The sequence below is a fragment of the Thermobia domestica genome, chromosome 13, assembly GCF_964235325.1.
Source record: "Thermobia domestica chromosome 13, izTheDome1.hap1.1, whole genome shotgun sequence".
NCBI lineage: Eukaryota > Metazoa > Arthropoda > Insecta > Zygentoma > Lepismatidae > Thermobia > Thermobia domestica.
In genome coordinates this window covers 125,648,711-125,675,504 of record NC_137466.1, presented here as the reverse complement: position 1 = coordinate 125,675,504, position 26,794 = coordinate 125,648,711, and the positions used below count along the sequence as shown (strand labels likewise).

General features: G+C 37.4%; 1 protein-coding gene across 3 annotated transcripts in view; it reads right to left on the bottom strand.

The window, feature by feature from the left end:
- Positions 1–26,794, bottom strand: part of LOC145668486 (uncharacterized) — a 103,764-nt gene that overhangs the window by 56,314 nt on the left and 20,656 nt on the right. For all 3 annotated transcript variants that reach the window (XM_081736424.1, XM_081736422.1, XM_081736423.1), the window contains 4 exons: positions 24,795–24,918; positions 13,816–14,139; positions 11,061–11,866; positions 4,769–4,910 (listed from right to left, as the gene is read on the bottom strand). In XM_081736424.1, coding sequence (XP_081592550.1) covers positions 4,769–4,910; positions 11,061–11,866; positions 13,816–14,139; positions 24,795–24,918 — 1,396 coding nt within the window. The remainder of the gene's footprint in view (positions 1–4,768; positions 4,911–11,060; positions 11,867–13,815; positions 14,140–24,794; positions 24,919–26,794) is intronic.

Below are 26,794 nucleotides of genomic sequence, written 5' to 3'. Positions count from 1 at the left end.
ATATCGAACACACTACCTGGTTGTGGCAGATCAGTTACACCGTGAACTTGCCAAAGGATCGAGTGAACATGGGACCTCCACAGAGCGTCATAAGGGCATGTATGCTGTACGAGTTCAAACTGGGGTCTAACGCCGCTGCAGCGAGGCGGAAGATATGCCAGGTCTTTGAGGTGTCGTGACTACGCGGACAGTGTAGCAGTGGCTTAACAGGTTTAAGGACGGTGACGAAACACTCAAAGACGCACCACGTGCCGGAAGACCAACACATGTACAAAATGAAGATCTTCAGGCAGCAATTGAGGCGAACAGTAGCCAGACATGTAAGGAACTGGAACTACAATTCAGTGTGAGTGGAGATACCATTCGGCAGCACCTCCATCAACTTGGGAAGCATTACTACTTGGGTCGATGGGCCCCACATTATACGCGAGCAGACACCTGTGTTTCTTTGATGTCTCGTCTGAGGAAGGAACCATTTTTGGACAGGGTGTTGATATCTGATGGGAAATGGGTCGTGTACGAATTTCCATGGCGCCGTCATTATTTAACCTCCTTAAATTGCTTCCAAAACAGCCGAAACCAGCAGTGCAACAGAAGAAGCTCCTCATGTGTTTGGTGGACTGCTCGCAGCATCGTGCATCGGGAATTGCTACCAGCTGGTCAGAGCGTCAATGCAACTGTGTACTGTCAGCAGTTGAGCCGTGTTCAAGAAAAACTCAAAACTCTGGAGCCAGGCGTTCTCCTATTACAGGACAAGGCTAACCCCACGAGGATGAATGACCCGGGACACCATTCTACGTCTTGCTTGGGGAACACTATTGCATCCACCAAACTCCCCGGAGATTGCACCGTCCGATTATAACTTGTTACATTCTTTGGACAATCAACCTTAGAGGACGCTAGTTCAAGGATTTAGGATTTTAGATTTCTGGGCGTTCAGCATCTAAGGCTATTTAGCCCTTCACCTTTTCAAGAATGACGTCCCTCGGCGAGCACACAATCCGGGAAGAGGGAAGAAAGAAAGGATTGGGGAAGGACGCGGCCTAGGACTTATAAGTTGGGTACCACCCCGGCATTTGCCTGGTGTGAATGAGTAAAACTCAGGAAAACCTCATTCAGGGTGGCTGGCCTGAAAAAGCGTTTTACTTTTTCGACCGAGTGCCCTCACCGGAAATCGAACCTGGGACCGCTCGCACAGAAGGCGAGAGCGTTAGCGACTACGCTACGCGGGGCCAGACGCTAGTTCAAATCCCTACTAAAGGTGCAAAAAATGCACTTGATACCTTTTTCGCTTCATGGTCCACCAAGTACTACCGCGATGGAATAAATGACCTTCCAGAATATTGGCAGAAGGTCGTCGATGCTAATGGGGACTATTTTTGATCTTCCAGGTATGTCTTAGGTGATGAGCGAAAAGCGACAGAACTTACATACATTTACGAATTAGCAATAAATTTGTCCTTGAAACTTTTTAAAAACTAAAATTTCATTATTCTAAATTTTTCTCATGAACAAATTAAATTTAAACCCATTGTAAATAGACTTAGAACAACAAGGTTTAGCATAGCACTGAACCAATCAACTGTATTATGCACAGTATTCCTGCATATGTATGTAGCTCTTACGTCTAGCATAAAGGGAACGAAATTCGAACTTTCTTTTTTGTACATGCAGAACACATTATTCACCTTTCTCTCTCTTTTAATTATTTAACACGACTTCTCGAACTTCTTATTCGTTTACACGAATTTTTGGAAATTCCACTTCGAAGCAGTAACAAAGAGGAGGATCAAATATCGAAATCACAATTACAAGGAGAGAGGATGATCCGATTGTGCAGAACAGTTGGTCATAACTGAATCGAAATTCTGTATATTACAGCTTTCCGATATACAAAATTTAAGTGCGTAATTCATTCTACAAATCTCAGGCGAATTCAATATGGAAGGGGAAATAAAGAATCTTATCTGCTAGCGGGTACGAAGGCACGAAACTCGGAAGAAACTTCTTTTACCTACACACAATACCAATCTCATTCATTATAAAATTTCCAAATTTTCAACCCGAAAGAGTGACATACAATTTCAATATGGAAAATGCAGGATCACTGCGCTTATAAGTACGAAATTATATTCGAATGCTTTTTCATACACAGTATACATTGTGCGAATTTAAGGAATTCAATCTCAAATAGTTGTGTTAACTTGAAACTGAACCATGATAACGGATGTGGTCTTGTCTGTGTCGACAGCTGAAAGCAACTGATGAAAGCTGGACTGGCAGCTTCAATTCACTTACAATCATAAACATTTGCCTAAAATACGCGAGTGAACATTGTCATTGGCGTGGTGGACATCAGCAGCAAATTATCGGATTAGTAAAGCTTCAGGCTATCCTAACACCAAAATTATCCCTTGGTAGAGACTGCAGATACGATTGACGTTTCGGAGGAATACAGTTTACAACCAATATCTATAAAACTAGTCAATGAATGCGTACTACAGGTCTGCCTCATTGTCAAGGAAATTTCTCACAGAAGTGATTATCGAGGGAATGGAACAGGTGGTAATCTAATGGCGCTAGATCCAGCCAGGATTGTGGATGGCACAGCGTTTTCCAGCCAAGTCGGTATCTATCCATGGTCATTCTTGCCACGTGTGGTCTCGCATTGTCATTAACTACATGCGATTAACTACGCTAGTTCCTTTGGCTGCAATGTATGTTGCAACTGCTGTGAGCATAGTTTTGAAGTGATAATATGACCTAGTGACAATGAATCGTAATTCACCAATTGTCTTCAATACCTGTGGTGCCCACTTCAGGGTTTATCACAAAGTCACAGATCTCCGACCTGAACTTCCGGATCCCTGGCGGTGCGTTTGTTCATGTCATTCCCACTAAATGTATGACATATTCAACCACTTGACGTGGTTGCTGATAGGCCTACTGTAAAAAATCACACAACAAACAACCGCGGACGTGCTGCTCCGATACCTTCACTTCTCTTTAACACTGGACGGACTGTGATTGCTGTGTGCGCTCAACATGTCTATATTGACATAACTCAATAGTAACACTAACTCCCTTTGTTTTTCCGCCACGAAAAGTCACTTCTCTTCCTCTCTCTGAGTGCTTCAAATGAGACATCAAAAACGGCCACGAAATTTTACGTTACCTTGTACATTCACGAATTATGTAAGATAACGAGAAATATCAACTTCTGAAAATTCATTATAAAAATTTTATACTCAGGCAATAAGGAAATTTGGAATTAACAGATCTGGTATATGAAGTATATAAAAGTTGAGATGATTTTGAGTTCAACGTTCCTTTCAGCAACAAGGCTATATAAGATGGGACCTAATGATTGAGATGGAATCCAAACCACATGAGCTCCCACCGGAAGTCAAACCCGGGTCTAACACGCCAAAGGTGCGTACGCTAACCGCTTAGCCACGAATGGTATATAGTGGTCCCCCCCTCATGTCCATGACGCACCCCCTCAATTGTCTATCCGTAGGTATTCTTCCATGAAAAAAAAATCTTTTCGATTAATTTTTACACCCCCTCAAACATATTTATATAGATTTTAACCCCCCAAATATTTCAATGACGCAGTTTGCGTCATAGCCCTTCCCCTTGTGGGCACCCCTGGTATATATAAAAGGTATAATTATTTATACTAGGTGTTTAAGCCAAGCCTTTGACTCGCAGCACACTATAGGTTAAAACTGTTCTTAATTAAAAAATAATTATTATTTTAGTTTAACCATCAACTAACCTGGAGTTGCACAAATATTAATATTGAAGTCTAAATATAGTTAAAAAATATCCTTATCTTAATAATAAATAGCTAAGTACATTCATGTTCATCATCATGAGCTGTTTTCAAAGTTAAATTGAAACAAAACAGTTTAAGTTTCAATTAAATCTTCATAATACTAGATAAATAAATATTAATGGTCAACTCTAATGGCCTTGATCTATTTTGAAGTAATTAAATTGAAATAATCCATTTTTTAAATTGCAATTAAGTCGTTACAATAGCTTTAAATCTGCAATTTACTTGCAGCTAGCGCCATCTATTGACATCAGGCAGGCAGATAACGTACGTAGTGGAGTAGCAAGTGTTGACTATTAGGAATTAGCGTAACTCACAAACTGAAAACTTTTAGTTTAATAAGTATTTCTCAGTCTGACATCGAATAATTCAGGCTGACACGCATACTTCTATGAAGTTCGCGTATCACTGAAGAAAATTATCTTTGGAAGAAAGTAATTACACAAATCCGCAAGAAAAGTTATTTGTCTATGATAAAATGAAGTCACGAAAGGTATTCAAGTATGATCAAAGGAGACTAAAAATAAGCGTCAAGAATATCTTTCGAAATGCAAAAATAAACCAAACGAAGAATCTGAAGAAACACTGGCGCAAAAACGAAACCCTGGAAACTGGATTTTGAAAATCTCTTTCTGCTCTTCCAGTCAAATTATAACCAGACAAATGTTGGCTAAATATAGAACAGGAGACCTTGATAAATACTGCATTAATAAAGACAGAAGTTCGTGACGTTTTTATTTTACATCTATGATCAAGGCTTCAAGTCGAACTCGAAAACTTGGTAATACAAAAGAAATTTACGATGGGTAATTCATAATATTCCCTCATACAAACTGAAGTTAATTTCAATTTAAAAAATTTCGAAATCAATGATGATAAGGACTCGACAGGTATAATTTTTATCAAAACAAAAATACTACAACTTACCTGTTTCGTGCTTTGTTTGTTCAGCCATATGTGCAATTATATTCTCGAAAGCTTGTGATGCCACTGGACCCCATCTTTCACGCCACGTTAGCTCATCCAGAAACTGCTGAATTATCTGTCTACTAAGAAGCGACAATGTATTCTGTAAAACAAGCAAGAATAAAGACTGATGAGTAAATAAAAAGAAAAAAGACGGAACACAAAGCTAAACACGAAAACTGAACTAACAAAATGATAAGTCTGTTTCACTAACAGCTTCCTCGTACAACATTTACTTTTGATGTGCAGGTAACGTAAGTTGTGCTTGGCGGGGATAAACTGGTATGACAACACTAAATTATATTTCTGATACACGCAAAAACGACTTTGAATAGAGATCGAATTTGATCCTTACCTATAAGGCGATCCAGGTGGTAAGGGCGAACTCACAAGTTACATGCAATCTGAACTCCACTGCTTTGTGGCAGCCAATTCTCGAGCCTATAATGGAAGTCGTTCCTTTTTCCCTTACAAAATAGTATTTCAAAAAATATAGACGATTATTTTGGCGAAGAGTGAATTTTCAAAAAACAAAGCTTAGTACAATTCGCTCTTACTGCACGGACCGCCTCAACACTTCTGCACAAAATTAAAAGTAACATTCAAAATTTATGCATTCTCATTTTGATGTGCTGAAAGCTAGTGATCCATCGATTTCATTTCCTTTTTGGCCAAGACTATAATTTAGCTTAAATAAAGTTGCCAAAAAAATATAGTCTTCAGGTCAGTCATAAATAGGGTTGCTAGATTTCTGAATACAAAAATGCGGATAATTTCGATTTTATAAATTGCTGAAATCATTTAATTAAAGGGAACTATCTAATAAGGTTAACATTGGGATTAAAGTCGTACTATCATGATAATAATATCCTGAAAGTTAAAACAGCTAGCCAAGGAATGGAAACGAGGGAGAGAGGGTGAGAAGGACTGTATGTACCCTCTCGTCAAAGAAAACTTTCTTCCTTCCCACGGAAATATTCGCCTCATTTCATGCTTATCTCCCAGCACTAAACAAGATTCGAACCTTGAATTAGACTAATCTTTCTTGATATTTAAATACACATGATGATAAAATCCTTTTCTTTCTTGTTTTGTATGCTTAAGTGATATTTGGTTCATTCATTAAGTAATGGAATATTCATGGGAACAAAGAGGTCTCAGGTCTATATCTGTGACCGGCTTTTCAAGGTGAAACTCCTTGCCCGAGTATCGAAATAGCATATTTGGAATTTCACAAAGACCTTTTCTCCTCATTCATAATTTTCTGTACCGTTCGTAAAATCAGCCCAAAGGCCGCTGTGGTTTTCTCACAGAGCCAACAGTCTAATTCCACGGTGGGGACAAAAACTACAGGAAAGAATTCCCTAATCTTTCCAGGTTTTCCAGAGCTTCCGAAATTTTTCCCTGATATGTACTTAGCCACACAAACTTTTCTAAGTTAATGGAAAAATAAGACCAAGAAAATATGACACGATGATACATAACATAGTTTTTCCCTAATGAGAATGAATAATATGAAATCAAATACAGCACATTTTACTATGAAGAACAATTTACATAATGGAAATTGCTGCACAAAGGAAGAATTTAAACATCATCTTTAAACTTTAATTTGTAACATTGATCACATACGAAACGAAAAAGTCAGTGAGACGCTTACTGAAAAAGGATGGATCTATGTACATAAAATTAGCTGTTCCATATTAAGGACATATCTTTAGAAAAAAATAATCGTATTACGTGATTCTTATTTCACTTCTCCAGACACTATTTCTTGATCAATACTGCGCATATGTTTCATTATTTCAGTCCTCTTAGCTTCAAACTTGTTCAGAATGATCTTCATTTTCCAGTCTTCAGCTCCTTTTTGTTTCTTTTCCTCTTGTCGTTCATCTGTCTTCTGAAAACTGAGTACGAGCATTTCGTGCATAATGAATCATGGATTTACTTATGGATAATCACCGGCAAAAGCTACTGTAACGTTCACAAATCTGGGTACTACTAAAATTATTCTTTCAAATAACGTGCTACACATTGTGCATTAATTGAAAATTCTATTCCTAGATTTGAATTTTCACGAAAGAATCAAGACAACATTAACTTTAATCATTGCGTTCTGAAGTTAGCCAAAAGTCATTCAGACGCTGATCAGTACTAGAAAACTGACTCATAATTGTTTTAAAATTGAGATTTGAACAAAACTCACTGAGCTGTTTTACAACTTTCTACCCTATTGCCATCTAACCAACTGTTTTCAACTAATTCAGCTATAAACCGATCGAATGCGAACTTGTTCCATCTTATTTATTTTTTAAGTCTGTTTAAATGGGATTTCATGCGATTCACCCTAACATCAGATCCTGCAGAAACACTAAGATGCAGAGATGAAAGAGCTCTACACAGTTTGTAATTTAAAGGTGGCCTCCCTAAAAGCTGAGGAACGAATTTTTGTAGATATTTGCTGCAATTTAGGCGAAAACCAAAAATGTCCAAATTCGTTATTGGTTGACTTTTCTTAAAAGCAACACAACAAAACTTCAATGCTCAACGATTCATTCGATGCCTCAATTGCAGCCTTAAATGCTACATGCAAAGTAACTAACTCTCAGCTTCCTTTACCAAGTATTACAAGATCATTTGGGGCATAGTAAACCTCAAAAGCAACATATGAAATACAATGACAGTGTTACTGATGGTAACTAATCGAGGAGCATTCGCTCTGTATGTGAACGATACTTTCAGTCACATTTTTATATGAAATAAGTTTTGCACATCCATTAATCCATTGGCGCATGCTTACTGAAAAGTTCCGTTTCACCTCTCTCCGCCCCGTTTCTCCTCCTACCACCAAAAATATTAGTAAGTATGTTGCATGTTTATCACTATTTGATTATTCAGTAACAGATGCCATGATTATGCAGCACTTCCCTATTAGCTTCTACGAAGTAGCAAGAGATGGCAGTGTAAGTAAATTTTTTCAAGTATTATTTTGTTACATTCATACATCGTATATGGAGAGAAATTGCTGCCGCAAGGCACTTAAATGGAACCGAAACTGAAGCACTGTTTCTCAGCGATATAGTAGTGAATTGGACTCGGAAAATAGCACTTCGAACATAGTGACAATGAATCGAATAATCATACAGGTAGTCATGTTAGTGAAGCTAGGAACAGGATTCATTCCACAATGGAGCTGAAAAGACAGACCTAATGTTGTACAGAATATTGTGTGTATTGCTGTTCGTTCGGTGAGTAGTTTTGTTGCAAGAAGATTGGAAAATAGTCTTCCAGTTTAAACAAATTAGATCTTTCAGCTTAACGTCCTAAGATTATGTTCTTTAGGGTAAGGGAGACGCATAATTAAGGTAAGTGAAAAAGAATGGAAGAATTAGTGGAATGAGAATGTGGAAGAAAACTGGAATACCCGAGAAAACACACGAATACGATGTTCACTACAAACTTATTTGGCTGGGGAGCAAACCAAAGATCCTACCCATCACAGGTAAATGCTCTAGCTCTGAGTTACCGTGTCGTCCTGAAACAAATGACTACGAGACCCGAAGATAAAAAATGCAAGCAAATTCAATGGAAAAACTGCACCGTGGATGAAATGAAAGCATATAATGCATAATGCTTTGTACATTCTGATGGAAGTCTTTAGGACATATTAGAGTATAAGAAAAGTTACTGAAACAAAAATAATATCACACGATAACTTAAGAACATCTATTGGACATAAGTAGGTTCCTTCACTTTTTAAATAACGCATATTCTGATCCCGTGGATAAACTAAAATTATCTGTAAATTAAATTTCTAGAACTGTACAAAGTGGCTCGAAATGAGTCAGTGAATGAAAATTTGGCGAAATTTAGAGGCCACCTATGTTATTCATGTTCAGCTCAACCCTTCAAAGAGAGCTAGGTTTGTGTCAAAGTATACAAATTACGTAGAAATTGTACTGAATATTGTCTTACATTTCACATTTATACATGTGATGCTAAAAGTTTGCACCCAGATATACGTTAGTGAAGCAGTTGTACTGAACTTTGCGAAACCAACTTTATACGAAAGGCCACACAATACATGTTGACAATTGGTACACTTCGCCTAATTTCTTCAGAAATATTAGAGCAAAATATGCATGTGGTTGGGGAAAAAGAAAATATATATGCCAACAGATTTAGGAGATAAAGTTAAATCAGCAAAAGCTGTAATGGCATTCTTGCAGTCAAATGGAGAAATAATAAGAAAGACGTTTGTATGCTGTCTACTTTGCAGCAAGACATCAATATGGGATCTGCTCTAAAGAGAAACTTCAAAGGAAGAAAAGAAGAGGAAGTATTCAAACCTCAGTATGTTTTTATTATAACAGCGCGATGTGAGGTGTAGACAAGCAGGATCAAACAACTTGATGGGTTCCCAATAATGGGCGAACCGTGAAAGGGTACAAAAACTTATTTTTTTATGCACTAGATATGGCTCTGTTCAGTTCATATGTTGTGTTTAAGGATTTAACACACAAAGAACTTAATTATGTGGACTTCAGAACTGATTATGATAAAGGCATAATTGCAAGTGTTAAGCTTCCAGAATGCAAGATAGATGAGAGGCCCTCATTCACAGTCCTTTATGACTTCCAGCAAAAGCATGGGAACATTACACTGCTCAAATTTCACCAACAAAATTCAAAGCAGTATCAATTCAGGCCAGGTGTGCCAAAAGTATACGAAGAGAAGTGGAGCTAAATGGCCAGGTAAAAAATGTCAGGTTCTTTTACATTTAGAGATATGCTTTGAAAAATACCATTCAATTTTTGATTACCCATTGTTGATTACTGCAAAACTCCACATGGAACATATTTTATAGGACTTAAATCATATACCGGAAGATATTTCTTTGTAGTATGTGTTATTTATGTTCATGCAAACATTACAAGAATATCTAACATTTCCAGTAAATGATCATAAAACATAATGTGTACATTTTCAATTTTCATGACAAACCACGTAAAAAAAAAAAAAAAATAAATAAATAAATAAAAAAAAAAAATAAAAAAATAAAACGCACTTTAACTTTTCGAAAACGCATGCTTCAATAGTTAATAATGTGACAGTTATTTTTATTAATAAAAGATGTTGACAAAGAGTTTGGCTCTATGATTAATATGCTCTAAGTTCCTAAATAAAAAAACTGGATACCAGACTCCGGATTATCATGCCAGCGTGCCAACCACCACCTAGTACTAAACTTCAACAAGTAAAGAACGTATGGTATTTTGGAAAGTAACTAGATAGCGTAGTGATAGGTGCATCGGCACGGCGAACTGGAGGTTCAGTTTCGATCCCCGGATGTCCTGTTGCATTTTTTACTTTTTTTTTACTGAATTCGTTACCTTTAATGGATGTGATGTATGGAAGACTGATGGATTCTTCCCATTTTTATTACAATATCGAACTAAACTGCCACAAGTGTTATTAAATCTAGTTATTGGGATGCTCAAGTACACAGAAAGTAATGATACAGTCCATGTGTTTTTGTAATGCGAGCTATGTGGCTATTTGAGGAAAGGACTGGGTGAGGCGCCGTACAGCCCTCGACTCCCTGTCTAGTCCAACAGCTTTTTACTTTTAATCTTTATTGATTTCGCACATATCGAAGATGTGTTCAGGAAAAGCAACTCATTGCTCATGTTCTCATAGTATAGTGCTTCACTTTTTACAAATGCATTCTGAACAGATTTCTAAATCAAGTTAGCAATAAAAACACACACACACACACACAAATCTGTTTTCCAGCATTATATAACCAAAAATTAGGTTCGGACTTACATTCCTGAAGTTGTACACTTGTCAGCAAAGGGCAACATTACAATCCTACTTGTCACAAATACGTCGACTCAGTTTTTTTTTCTTCTTCTTTCCTACCTACTTTCTTTAATCTTATTGTAGTTTAACATCAGTTTTCAGCAATACAATTAAAAAAAGCAGCACTTTTTACAACCATAACACTGGTATTTTGAATTTATCATTTAGCACAGTATGCATCACTATCACGTCACTTTAGCAGTTAAAAGGTTCATTTTCTGTAGAAAGTTCAAAGGCAAACATACGTAAAGGGTACTAAAAATAGTCTCCAACAAGCATAGTGCTAAGAAAAATAAGGCAAATCGTTAATTCGAAAATAGATGAACGGAACAAAAATAAGACCAACTTACAAAATACAATCAGAATCTGATACTCTATACACACTCACCTGAAACATCCTGGGTACTATTCTTCTCAGATAGTCCATTATTGCGTGGTTCGTGTTCTGATTCTGATTGTTTGCACTGTCTGATCCTTGCACTTGAACAATATTTTTGTAGCCCATGCTGATCAATGTTCCTTTATCAACCGTAAAATCTGTGAGAATAATGGTCTCCTTGTCAACCCATTCTCCCATAGGTTCAAGAATCTTGGCAAATCGTCGTTTGTAATTTCTTTCTCCATCTGGCAATGGTTCCACAGCGCGCAATCTAATATACTTATTTTCTGGATCCATCAAGCCTAAAACCTCTACTTTGACTTGTCTCATTTGTCCGTCCTGTGACGTGGTGCCAAGACTAATAACACCTACTTCTATTTTTTTATTTGGCCCACCCAACTTCTCGAATTTGTCATGTACTGCAGCAGTACATACACTCCTCATATTCGTGAAGAAGTTCTTTACGTAAAAATTGTCCACTTTTACCCACTGTACAACATTCTGTACATTCGTTTGACATGCCCAATGATAGATAAGTTTCAACAACACTGTTGGAGGATGGGGAGCTCCTTCAAAAATAGATCCACTGAAAACTGATACAAATCGTTGCGGGCAACATTCGCTGATCCACACGTAGCCACCACTGTATGGGAACTTACTTACATCGGAGTACATGCCCAACTTCAATCGAACGGGAGAAAACTCTGAAGTCAGATGGCTCGAACAGAACTGCTCGCTACGTACAAGTCCTTGTTGTATTAGCCATTCTGTGAACTTCGTCGGACTGTATACAAGCACATTCTTTACTTTGGCATCTGGGAAACAGCAAAAATAAACAGTAAGTTTTGAAACCTCACACATATACAGTTATACTCAAAATATTAATATATTTATCACCAATTATACAACTTCAAAACGATAAACAAATAAAATATCACAACATGAATCAATAATTTTCTTGAAAAAGATGCCTATTACAAAGGATAAGTCATTGGTTTTCCAATATTGTCATTACGTACATTTTCGTTGTATCATGAGGTATAATGGAAGTAAGTGATCGAAATACTGCAAAATATCTGACACCCTCGTAAACATGCAAATACTTCTAACACAATAATTTAAGTAAAGAAACGAAACTACCAATTAACCTACAATCACTTCAGACTCGTAGTATTGACTCAGGCAACTTCGTGAAAAAAATTAATATATCTGGAGAAGTTTTAAAAGAAGAAAGTACTTGTGATCCCATCAGAATGCATTAAGCCATCCTACATGTATGCAACAATTGAAGAGTTTGATGTAATAAGGGCCTAAGCGAGTTTACGCTCTTTTTGCATTAAACGCATTTGTGGCTTTTGCCATGCTTGTTTACCCTCCTGGTAACATCTCAATTCAATATCGGAATAAAATGCTGCATATTACATTGTTTTATGTAAGAAAAATACTACTTAAATTTTCAACATCGTTTTTCTCCAATTGCATATTTCAGACTTAACGCCCTTTTGCATCAAATTCCTCAATTGTAGCAAACTGAAACGAGCACAATACGCAAAGCTATGTATGGGGAATCGAATAATGCTCTCACAGAATTTAATATAAATTCCAAATAAACATCTACGAAGCACATAACCATTAGGGCTAAGTTAAAATTAAGGTACATGGTAGTCTAACATTTACAAGAATAAAACAGTTTACTAATGTTTGGTATGTCCCACTCCTCCCGATATACACTGAATCTGGCTTTCTTCAGTGCAGTTCAACGTCTGGGGATGCTGTATCAAGGTTATGGCGAAGTTCTTCGAAACATGGAACTGAATTCAGTAATTTATTCAGTGAGGTCCTGCTTAATCGAAAATGCCTTCTACGTTTACTTTAAATTAAAAACTAACGGATGAGAATTCCAATGCGGAATTTAGGGTTAACTAATCTCAGACTATCAATGAATTATTACGTAACTCGTTTTATTCGGATTTCATTATTATCCATGAAGACAGCGGTCTCCAGAAGAATAGCCTCTGCCTGTATCAAGATCTTTATAGTCTAAAATGTTAAAAGTATTTGTCCGACTCAGCTGACCCTTCTCCCGCATCTTGTGGTATTAAGATTAAAATTTAAAAACAGCTTTTTCGAATCGAATTTAAAAATTAACCATTTAATTTCATAAATAGTTTTACAGTTTTTAATAAGGAAAAACATGAGTTTGTGTTTGTAACTACTAATTTAGTTTAGAAATATGCATCTGCAAATAGGTAAAACCTCGGATCGTACGTCAAAAGCTAATCCAACTGTAAATTATGTATGTATTATATTTAATTCCTAGAAATGTTAAATCAGTTCGAGCTGTTGCAACTATATTGTTATTTGTTCACACACGATGTGCAGCTTCATAGAAATAGAATGATCGATAATTAATAATTTTGATTGTTCATATATATATATTGAAAATATTAATTCTAATTTTGATTACAGCCTCTATGAAATTGAAAAAGGATATAAAAATGAGTTTAATGATATGATGAACTATAAGAATTGTATATGATTACAAGGAAGGTAATAATATGTAAAGAATGCGTTATAAGTATATGTAATCGTTCTTCATTGTTGGAGTTCCTCCATTTGCGCACCGAACCTCTAATTTTTTATAATCCAACATGTGTCAATATGTGTGAGTAGGTGCATTACAAAATGACGCTATCTTTTCCTTACAGTGTAGATATCGAACCTTTTTTTTTTTCCCCTCCTTAAAGTTAGAAAAGAAACTTACCTAAAGCAGCACGTTCTTGAGATACTGCAGACGGAGGCATATCTCTGACCTTCAAAAAGGGCCTTGCTATAACCACCAATGAAGGGAAGGTCTTTCCAGATAATTTATTGAATGTCACTTCTCTTGAATCTGCATCATCATTTGTGAGATCAACAGTCTGTACAACCTTTTTCTGCTGGCGTCCAGCAGCGGCCGCGTTCTGAGCACCCTTCGCTTGGGCTTGGTTGGCAGCTGGTGGTTTAGGAACTCGAGCAGAAGAGACTGGAGTTTCAGCCGTAGAAGGTGGCGTTCGAGCCTTCATGGCAGGTGTTCGAGATGCATTTCCTGTAAGAGAAAATCAATTCAGTATAAGGATTTGAAAAAACGCACAGTTTTGGCAAATACAACAAAATCAATACTTAAGTAACCAATCCCTTTGAATCGACACAATTTCTAAGGAACTGCATAGTTTTATTCAAGATTTTCTCCCACTAAAAGACGGCAATAACTGATACCTCATATTTAAGTTTTTTTTATTTATTTATTTATTATAAATACGCATGTGGTGCTAGTAGCCCAATTATTTAGATCAACTGTTTAGTGAGGTAACCAGAGTACGAGCCTACTGGTACTTGCTGCATATAAAATAATAAAATATACTTGATCATCCGCAAAAAAGCGAGTTTGGGCACTTAACAAAAAGCTACATCTTTTCAGAAAGTTCAGTGAAGGTGTGTATATTTCGAATGAATTGTTTCTTACCTGAAACAGCAGTTACTGTCCTTCGAAGTAATCCCCGTTAATGGTAATGCACTTCTGGGAACAGCTGTACAGGTCCTAGAAAAACCTAGTGTACTTATCTTCAGGGATGGCTTTCAGCTACGTTGGATGTCCGAAACCCTCTAGCCCTTCAGGGCAGATTTCAATTTGGAAAATAAGAAAAAGTCTGGGGAAGTAGGGTGGGTAATTGCTCTGTTGAACAAGAATTGCTGCAACAGAAATGCAGTGTGTAGTCGGGCATTGTCATCGAGCAGAATCCAATCGCCTTGTTTGGCATACTGGCTTGATCCGTTGCAACAAACGTTTCAGTGTTTTCACGTACCTAGCGGCATTTAATATGGTTCCCTCAGAGAGGAATTCTTTATGGATGAAACCATCAGAGTAGAAGGAACATCACGAGCACTGTCTTGATACGGGATCTCTTACTTCGCACCGTCTTGCTTTTCGGCGGCCCTGGACCCTGCCACTCCACTTTGAACGTTGCCTTTGGGGTCGTACCTCGGGCACCAGATCTCGTTACCCGTGACGATGGTTTTTCAAGAACTCTGGGTCTCGATCCGCTATGTCGATGAGGTCACCACAAGCATCAGGCCAAAGTTGCATTTGTTCTGGGGTCAAAGTGTGGGGCACGAGTCAGGAGCAAAGCTTGTGTTTACCCAAATCCTAGGTCATTATAAGGTGGGGCGTCTCACTTCCCACCTCCTCCGCTATCACTTGCACTGTCACACGACGATCCTGAGCCAAAAGTTCCTTCACTTTCTGTATGTTGTCCGGGGTGTGTGCAGTTGCAGATCGATTAGTTCGAGGGATATTCCACGGTGTCTCTCCCTTCTCGGAAACGTTTAGACCACTTCTAAATACACTTCAAGGCGACAACACGTTCTTGGTAAACTGTTGTCAGCATTTCATGAGTCTCTTTCGCTGAATTTTCAAGTCTGAAACAGAACAGCATATTCGTTTGCTGTTCACTTTTTGGTTCTAACCACACGCACTATACCTTTACTTTACAATATGCTACTGACACGCGATAAGCACACTCGCAGTGCGTCGCTTGGGAACTTGGTCAGACATGTCTTGACCTGTCCGGTGGCGCACTCTTATGACCGTGAACAGTATGACAGGTTGTATATGCTTACCCAACATTAGTATTTTTGGCAATATTGTCAGATAAAATAGTTTTGCGTAAGCTTCAGCACTACGAGTTACATTCCCTCTACATGAGACGAAATCTCAATGAAACTGGCCAAATTCATTGAGATACAGACCTCACCATGTATGGGGTAGATGTACACTTTTGTTGGTGGGCATACACTTACAAGTAAGGTTTCCCAGGTGATACACTCCGATTTTAATCAAACTTCACAGGTTTGTAGAACAGCAAAAAATAAGCGACACGTATTTTTTTTTTTATAGCGGCCCATATGCATATTTAGGCGGTATAATAGGGCTGTTAAATTGGGACAACAATGCATACTTTAGGTAATAGCGCGAAAACGAGAAGAGATAGCCAAACGTTGTAAAGGAGCAAGTTGTCATGACACGATAAGCATTTCAATAACACATAGCACTTCCACGGGGATAACACACAACATCCGCAAATGGACCAATCAGGGATGAAAAGTAGTCACAGAGCTTTATCTATTACGTGGAATCCAAATAACGTAGGTAAGAATAAAGAATGATAAAGAATAAGTGATACGTGTTTTTTCGTTTTTGCAAGATGACACAAAAAACGTAAATAGATGCATCGTTATCTCAATGTCGAAAGATTGGAAAACTGGGAATATGAAGATGTGAACGCCTGTATGAGAGGCAACCTGTCAATCAGTGTTGTAGAACTGGTTGCAGGTGACCGGTAGAATCCTGCTCGAGAGAGAAATATCAAACCTGGTCTTGTTGTTCAATGGTTTATATGTTATAACTATTAGTAGTTAGTGACTGCGAACAGTTCAATGCTCATGATCAGTAATTTAAAAGCCACCCAGAAGTAAACGAAATCACGCCCTTCCTGTAAGAGTCGGCCGTATAGGATAGTAATACAAACATTTATATTGTTTTGCAACAAGCCCCGTTGTATTGATAAATAGGCCCTTTGCGGGATACTAAACAACATGTTGAACACAATTGAACAGGCTGACAAAAATAGACAATTCACAGTCACATGCATATGAGCATGCATTTAAACCAAAACACATGGATATGTTACACAAGCACTATTTTCGGTAAGATGCTGTATGTTGAACCATAGCTGACTGCTATTTAACAGAATGTAGCGTAATGTCGAATATTGTATGGAACGAATATAAGCAATTGTAGTAAATATTCGTCATACAAATGATTCTTATTGAAATCGGACATGAGACTAATAGAACTTCCTTGACATAAGCAGTATAAAAACGATATTAAATGATTCGTGGCTACATGTATTTGTTTCGAAATATAGAAATGTAAACAGTATAAAGTATGGCACGTCAAATGAAAAGTCCTACAACTAACTAACAAAACAGTTCCATATACATTTACGAAAACAGTACATAAATACCGTTCTTGGCCATTCAAATGCGTTTGAATTTGCCACATGTCAATATTGGAAACCATTCCTCTGTTGTATTAATAGATAGAACTAAACGTAGCATTCCGAACACAAACTTCTAGAAAACAATTCTAGCAAACAAACAAAGAACTGGGCATAACTAAAGCCGAAGAACATAACCAGTGATGCAATTCATAATTCAATAGGTGTGTTGGCAATATATTGCGTGCAACACGTCTGTTGCGTAGTATCATTATATACATCTTGCACAGCAAAAGGTTGTATGCCAGTGCGGATATTAAAACGTAAATAGCTATGTTGAAACAATAACAAGGACAATACGAAACAAAATGCTCTCTATATACAAGGGAAACGGACATTCACTCTGTCTGTTATAAATGACATCTCCTTATTTGTTGTCCAACCTATTCATTGTATGTATTGCAGAAGTGGAACTTCACAAAAAACTCCAAATACAAATATTTTAGATACCAAGAACACCTGACAACGGATGGTTGTCTACAGGTGTCGCACAACAATGAAGCAATTGCTGGAAACCGAAAACTATTGGGTTGGTGAAATGTATCGGTCTTTCCGAAACATAGCCGCAGCGGAACCATGCATAGGCGAACAGAGGTGTATATCTTGGAGAAGATAACTGACTATGTACTAATGATTGAAGTTTGATGATATTGTCTCTTGCATTGAGGTTGATATTTAGATACAATGTCCTTGAGCCAATGTTTCTCTTCTGGAGTGTCTGCAACCAGTTCTACAAAACTGATTGACAGGTTGCCTCTCATACAGGCGTTCACATCTTCATATTCCCAGTTTTCCAATCTTTCGACATTGAGATAACGATGCATCTATTTACGTTTTTTGTGTCATCTTGCAAAAACGAAAAAACACGTATCACTTATTCTTTATCATTCTTTATTCTTACCTACGTTATTTGGATTCCGCGTAATAGATAAAGCTCTGTGACTGCTTTTCATCCCTGATTGGTCCATTTGCGCATGTTGTGTGTTATCCCCGTGGAAGCGCTATGTGTTATTGAAATGCTTATCGTGTCATGACAACTTGCTCCTTTACAACGTTTGGCTATCTCTTCTCGTTTTCGCGCTATTACCTAAAGTAAGCATTGTTGTCCCAATTTGACAGCCCTATTATACCGCCTAAATATGCATATGGGCCGCTATAAAAAAATACGTGTCGCTTATTTTTTGCTGTTCTACAAACCTGTGAAGTTTGATTAAAATCTGAGTGTATCACCTGGGAAACCTTACTTGTTAGTATGAAGTAAGATGAAAATATCTTAATCTACTCTGGTCTTAATTATTCCTTCCAAAAGACTATGAAATATATATTGCTATTTTATGCGAAGAAAATAATAATACTTTGGAATGACAGTCCCACGTAGCTAGCAGCAGTCATTAAATATTTGGTGAAGACTGGTGTGAACCTGTTCCGTCACTTCTAAAACTATTACCACAAGACTTCTAAGTTTAAACGTGCCTGTGGACATCTGGAAAAGACCAGCGAAGTGGACGACCAAAATCTATCACTACACTACACATTATAGGAAAAAATGCACGACATTGGTACTCTAAGAGTAGCCAATTAAAGGTGTGTGGTACTATAAAAGCGACCGAAGGATTGGAAGGAGAAACTATGTGCAAGATTAGTCATGTGACTGCTTACACTTGACCAAAAATGGATCTCTAAGAACTCAGCCCATTTTCAGAAAAATCCAACTGATTTTATGCGTCGATTCATAAGTGGTTTAAACATGAGTACCATACTACACTCCGGAAGTGAAGCAGCAATCAAAGTATTGCAAACATTTGATTCTCCACTTCCAAACACTGCATGTGATAAGTCTGTCAGAAAGATCATGAAATCAGTTTTTTTTTTTTTTTTTTTAATGCATAAAGTTCATTATTAGACTTTGTTCCTTCTTATTTACTTTTTCCACCTATTAAAACCATCAACATTGAATTCTATGCAAAGCTTCAGACCACCTAAGGCAGAAAATAACGGGGGGGGGGGTTAATCAAATCAGCTCAATCACGATAATGCTCATTCCTCATATGGATGTCATTGCAATGGCCAAAATCAACGATTTGGGCTATGTGTTACTGACATCCACCATAGACCCCAGATTTGGTTCCATCTCTTTCCAAAAGACAAAAATGTGAACTTCATTTTCTTTAGACAAAAGCAGCATAAACGAGTAATTTGCGGGGCTGAAGACATCTGCATTCTGCGACGGCGTGTAGGCTACGTTACAAACTAAACAATTTTCAAGAAGTAAATGCTTCAAGATATTTTGTACGTCATTCTGGGAGTTTTTGAAGTACCCATCATACTATACACTATTATCCTCTCAGATCAGCAACCTCTCGATTGGTTTGACGCAGTTTCCCACCCTTCCCTACCTTAAGGCAGACTCTTCATTTCTTTGTAGCTTTTCTTCCTTATATCTCGTATTATTTGGTCCGTATTTTTTAATCGTGGCCTTCCTCGGTATTTTCTCTTCTGCAATTTCCCCCAGAGTTAGTAGCGTGATTCCTTCATATCTCAATGTCTGTAATCATCCCATCTTGTCTTTTCAAAATCCTTCGGTATACTCCTTTTTTCTCCTATCATTTCCAATACATTTATCTGATACTTTGTCCGCCCATGTAATTTAACATTCTTCTATAGTACAATATTTCAAAGGCTTCCATTTTGTTTCCTCTTCTGCTAGTGTCTATGTTTCACACTCAAAATGCCACACCCCATACACAAGCTTTTTCATCAGCCTTTTCTTTAGTTCTATGCCGAGGTTAACGGGTACAATCTTCTTCCACCAGGTGATCCACTTTGATTTTCATGTTGAATCTGTTGCTAAGTACCTGTTGCATACCGTTTAGATCTAATTCTTTGTCACTTTCTGTCAACATAACGATATGGTCCGCAAATCTAAGCGTGTGCATTTTCCGTTCATGAACAGCTGTTTCTCTGCTGTGTGTTTTCTTGATTTTTTTTTTTCAGAAAAATCCAACGTGATTACATAGTGTTCACGGAATTGGTGACCGAGCTCCCTTGTCTAACCCCTTTCTGACTTGTTGCTTCTTTCTTTCCTTCTATCTTAATTGTTGCCTTCTGCTCTTTGAACAGATTAGTATTATTCTTCGTTCCTTATAGTTTTTTTTTTTTTTTTTTTAAATCCCTGCTTCACTTAGAATTTTGATCATTTTGATTCATTTTATAGCAGGGTTGGCAAAAACTATGGTTTATTTTGAAAAAAAATTGGGGGTTTTGAATCCCCCCCCCTTTTTTTTTGTTTTGTTTTGTTTTGTTTAAATAATTTGCTCTGTGAATTTATATTACATATGGACAGAAATAAGTTTGTTTCACCTTGGTGTTATGCAACAACGGGGTTATGGTGGAAGGGGTCACATAAGCTTAAAGCGGAATCCAAACCGCTTCTCGGCTTACATCCGAGAGAAATTGTCTTCCTTTTGGACTTGGAATAGCAGAATGGAAATTCAGTATACTTCACTCCAACACCAATAGTATATTCGCTTATTCCGAAATCAGAACTGTCCCTTTTCATTATAATGTTGGGGATCCGGTCAGTAAATTTCTTAAATCAGGAAACTCCCGCCTTAACCACCGGGAAAATCCTGTTATTACTTTAAATGCAAAGTAATACTGGGAAAATCTCGTTATTGCTTTGCATGTCAAATTTTACGGTCAACATATGATCAGTACGCTAAAATTGAGGTATTAAATTACAAATTTAGTATGTACATATTCAATAAAATTAAAACAAACTCCAATCCAAGGCAATGTTGGAAGCTACGTAGGCAGTCGATAAATTTTGCCAATTTCTATCAATATATTTAAGCAACTTGGCTTCTTTATAAGACAACAGGCATTCAAGCAAGTAGAAATATACAGTTTGGTTTCGCTTTGTGTGTTTAACATCGTTATGTAATACCGAGGTTATCAAGGAGAAGACTTTCGCTTAACCCTTTTAAATTTGGGGGTTTTTAAGGTAATTTTTAGGCTTTCAGTCAAGCAGCTACAGTACCAACAGTATTGACGCTAGGATCATGGTTCGTACCCCCCCTTTTTTTAATGAAGCAGTTTCCAACTGCATCAGTCAAATTTCCCTATTACGTACCAAATGCGAGAAATTCCCGCTCAAAGTGGGGAATAGGGATTTTTTGAAAGAAAAAACTTCTTTTATCGCGAATTTCTCCGCTCAGGTATGACACACACATGCGAATGGTACAAAAAAAAAAAAAAAAAAACTGCTTCATTGTGAAAATAATGAGGAGACAAGAATGTACGGGTAAAAATAGTCCTGACGTTATAGCAGATTTACCAATTTTTCCTCGATAATACATTTTCAGTCAATTTCTATCCAATCCGCTTTAGCATAAAGACTAATCATTGTAGGAACATGAATTGTACCTCGTCTTGTTCGGCATGAATCGGCCTTTCGAACGGTATAGCTTGCATATCCCTATCGTGCACTGAGGGGAAAAAATTCCCCCAAAGGTAAAGTTTTGAAAAAAAATCCCTTTCTCGATTTGGGCGGGATTTTTTCGCTTCTGGTACATAATAGGGAAATTTGAGTACTACGTTTGGAAACTCTGCTTTATAACGAAACCAACGAGGTACGAACTATGTTTCTAAAATTAATAGGGATGCGTCACGATTTTTTTTTAAAAAAAGCTCTAAAATGTACCCTTTTTTAAAAGCCACCTTCGTCGTTTGTCACGTCACTGCCCCCAGGCATCGCACACGTGACTGCAAAATGCCCATAATACATGTTCTTTGATGCTTCAATACTTGAATAAACGAAAAAAAAAAAAAAGTTGAAAAGCTTAACCAGAGATTTATAAAGCAAATTCCGAAAGTATGCCATGGCCTGTATACAGGCCAAAAAATTTAAAAGTGACATCCGAACCGCTACTTGGTTTTCACTTGAAAGAAGGGTTGTGGGTCGACCGAGAATTGAGTATGGGACACCTTGATCAAAAGGTGAAAAGGACATAAAACTAATGCAGATTGTTTGATATGTGGAAACGTCGCCATGCAGTTCACACGATTTAAAACAATTTTAGCTTGTATTTTTGTTGTTTAAACACTGGTTTAAACCAGCCAAAACTGCTTTATAGGTTCACAAATGCTACCTAAGTTGCTCTTCCCACTCGAGTTCTTTTCTCTAGCAATTCTCTTAATACAAGTATTGCTTCCCCTGTTCCGATTTTCTTTCTGAATCCAAACTGGTCTTCTGCAGCTAATTCTTCTATCTTGATTCCAATCTTTGATTTTTGTCAAGAGTGTTAAAGCATGCGTAAGCAAGATTATCATTCTATGATTCTTGCATTTCTCAACACTTACTCTTTTTGTAATAACCACTATCTTGCTCGTCTGGACGTACCTGTTTTTCGTAAATGTTAATTCATTATACATGTCCTGAACCTCCTTTCCTGCACTCTGTGATTTTTGCTGATACCTCATCTACACTTGGAGCCTTTTGTAATGTTTTATCGTATTCGGATCTGAGTATGAAGTCACCTCTCGCCTCTTCAACTTCCTCTAAGTTTTCTAATTCTTCTAATTGCTTGTCGCTTTCATAGAGCCTTTTATGTTTTCACTTTATCTCTAGCTTCAGTCATGAAGACTTCCTCCTTTATCTTTCAGTATATTGCTTTTTGGTTTTCGTGGTTTGAAGTTACTCTTAATCATCTTATAAGCCAATCTACTTTCCCTGTGTTCATATCCTTTTCCATATCTTCCCATTGTTGTCTTATCCATTCTTCCTTCGCACGTCTGCATTTTCGAATGATCTTTTATACTATCTCTGTCCTACCTTCACTGTTGTTGTTATTCTTCGATTTCCTTCTCTCAACTAAATCCAGAATTTCTTTGGTAATCCATTCTTTCCCCTGCTATCTTTTCTATGTGGCCTTGATTCTTTCCTTTGCAGGCGTTTTTATGAATGATCATTCCTTGTAAATTTCTTCTTTCATTGGTTCCGAGTTGTCTAATTACTTTCTCAAGTAACTTTTTTGCACTTTTTTGTTCTCCAGCTTGCCTATATCAAGTCTTCTATTTTTCTCCCTTTTTCTTAATTTCTTAAATTTCAACTCTCTCTTTATCTTGATTAACTTGTAATCACTGTCTGCATCCGCTCCTGGGTAACTTCCGCAGCTCTTAATTTGATTTCTGAGCCGCTCCTTAACAAGTACATAATCTATTCGGTTATATCTATAGATTTCCTGGCATTTTCCACATATGAATCTTGCGCTTACATTTCTTGAACGAGGTATTTTTAACTACTACTAGTTTGAATTTCGTGCAAAATTTAATCAGTCTACCACTTCTATCGTTGCTTTCCTTCTCCGTATTTTCCCATGGTTTTCCCTTCCGCGCCTTCTCCTATCATTGCGTTTCAACCTCCTCCTTGAATAAGCTTTTCTCTTTACGTCTTATATGATGTTTTCGACAGCTTCACAAACTTGCTCTACTTTTCACTGTGAGCTTTAGTTGACATATATACCTGAATGTTAGTTGTATCCCTTGATTTAGTAGCTACTTCTACTGCTATCACTGTCGTTTACTATGTTGCAACCTCTTACTCGTCATCCTATTTTCTTATTCATTATAAATCCAACTCCAATGACAGTTTCTGTACCCGAGTTAATAACTCTATATTCACTCGAGCATAAATCATGTTGTTCTTTACATTTTACTTCGCTGATCCCCACTATATTCACGTTTCATCGTTTCTTCTCTCCCGATTTTCTAGCTTACTTGCTGTGTTTAGACCCCTGACATTCCATTCTCCAACTTGTATTGCTTATTCAATACTAAGAGACTATTTCTTGCTTCCCACCCCGAAAAAAATCATGAAGCTGACTGATCTTGCAGTATGGGATTCTGAGATTACTTCTCAACCTACTTAGCGTAAATCAGTTTTAAAACTCGCCATTCCCATGCTGCGTGTTCTTGGTGCCTTTTACCGGTTAGGAATGTATTTTATTTTGTCGATTCTTTGCTGGTTTTCATCGTTGTCCACTGTTACTGCAGGGATACCTAGACCGTTCCTGTAGAGCGGGATTTTTACTGTGAGGACCGCTCTATACGCAAGTACTGCTACCCAGAACTTTGTCCCTAAGAGACATGTGCGGTGTCCTAACATATTCAGTTCCATTATGTATTATGACCACATACTCGCTATGCTTTTGTGTTACTGTGTAAACTGGTTAACGACATGCAAAAGTAAACCTGTTCACCACATATGAACACCAAAGGACTTCCTACCAGAATGTAACACATCGTATCAAGTTTACCACATATTTTTTCACCTTAACACAGGGATGCAAATAACCACTCGGGCGAGTAGTTAATATCATACTGCAGGAAAGTAACTGATTTCTATTGTGGGATGTGGGTTAGTAGCTTTTTGTCTTGGGCTAGTAAAATTTTGTTGCTTATTTGCATCCCTACCTTAACAGAAGGAGTTATCAGTTACTCGATCACACACCACCGACTGATTTTTATTTCCCCTCACTCTTACATATACAAAAGAAAACAAAACCTATACAAGTGAAAACTACTTCCTTCGAATGCACACATAGTATAAACACAAACACAAGAAAGAAAGATAATTCTGCCTTACCCACTGCAGTTTTGTTCTGAACTGGTGCAGCAGGAGATGCAGCAGCTGGAGAAGTTTTGTTTGCCTGTCCCCGAGTTGATCGGCTTTGTACTCCTGATTGTTGAACAGCTTGTGATACTTGCACCTATTCCAAAAGATATGAATACAGTACATTCGTATAATGTAAGCACAACTGCCACTTGATTTACTTTTCACAAGGCAATTTAAATGCCTGAAAGCACAAATTAACGTACACGTCAATAGTAAAACGTGCAGTGTACTGTGGAGCAATAAGACTGGTTCAGCCACACGAAGAATAATTTTCTTCATTGTATTGAACTATGATACACACGCTTTGTGGATTTCTTGTCTGGTCCCTGCATTAACTAATTTCAAACTGCAGCGCCTACCCAGAAAAAATCTGGACACTAAGTTCCCAAAGACTTTTACGTCCTATCTTCCAGTTGCCGTGACCCAATGGAACGCGTCTGGGGTGTGTGAAAGATTTACATGAAAGGTGCATGCTACCGAAAGTTTGCACCATATACTTCAAGCACGTAATCATTCGATTGGTTTGACACAACATTTCACTCTTCCCTATCTTGATCCAGACTTTTTATTTCCATGTAGTGTCTTCTTTACGTCTTGTATTATTAGTTCCCTTGTTTCAATAGCGGCCTTCCTCTACATATTTTTCCTTCTAATCCCTCCGTAGCTAATAGCATGACTTCTAGCTAATAGCAGGATTACAAATAAAAGATGCCTGAGAGATCGGAGTATAAATATCAACTAATTCAGTGTTCAATTCTTCTGCGTGTGCGTGTGAAACTACATCTGAACCATGTAGATTTGTGCACTGTATCATTAACTCAAATATTTACAAAAGTACTAGTAACAACGAAGTAAATATAGAACATGGGTCAATACAATACAGAAAAAATTTTCATATGGCTGAAGTACTAGCTTTAAATTAAAAAAAAAAAAAAAAAAAAGTTCAAATTATCTTTTAATGATTTTTTCAAGTTTTCAATCACTGAGTAAATTCTAAATACCTTAAACAGGTATAAACTAAAACCATGTGTCAACTTAAACAGAATGTTTCTAAAGGCCGTTTACAAGCTTGGAAAGTGAATTACTCATAGAAACAAGAAAAAAAATATCCAGTAAACATTCTCGGAATCGCTTAGTTTTAAGTCACAGATTGCCCAAAACACAAGAAAGACTGAACATTGGAGGTTGGTGTCTCCAAAATAATTAGCCATTGAGAGCTTACGACGGCATGTTATATCATCATAGACGTATAATCTTCTCTATCCAAAAATGCATGACCCAGAATACTATAGCGGCGGCGCAAGGCATACCCCAAGACAAAGTGAGGGATACTCTGATATTCCTATAGAAAATGTGGGTCGTTCCACCAACTCGTTTAATCATACGCTCCTTTAGCCTTAAGAGCATCGGTGTCTGATGTTTAAAATAAATAAATAAATAAATAGTTTCTTTGCAAGTCAGGAACGTAACAAGAGGGAATCTCTGGATGTCCGGCCCTTAATCTACCCTCATGGATGCAGAAGGCCAAGTGACTTTGTGGTAAAGAACATCAGCTCTCAGATTCTTTTTTCTTGGAGAGGAGGGGGAGAGAAAGCTATAGACTCATTTTACATGCCTGATCTTTGAATAACTGAACAGCCCACGCTGTGTTTCTTTGTGCGCCACCATCACCGTACTTATCGTCTTTGCTATTATCCGTCTCTAAATTTAATTTATCCTGGCTTTTCGAGGTCCTTACACAGCCTATATTAACTTCTTGATACTTAACAAGCTTTGTTACTTTCACGTATCAACACCATCTATACGCTGTCCACAATATATGTGTCTACTACGACGGAAGGGGAAGAAGGTGTGCATGGTGACTCAGTGGTAGAGCTTTCACATCTATCGAAAGCGATACCACTTTCGATTCCAGGCCAAGTGAGTGGTGAAGAATATCATGTCTTTTATTTATTTATTTTTTTGGGGGG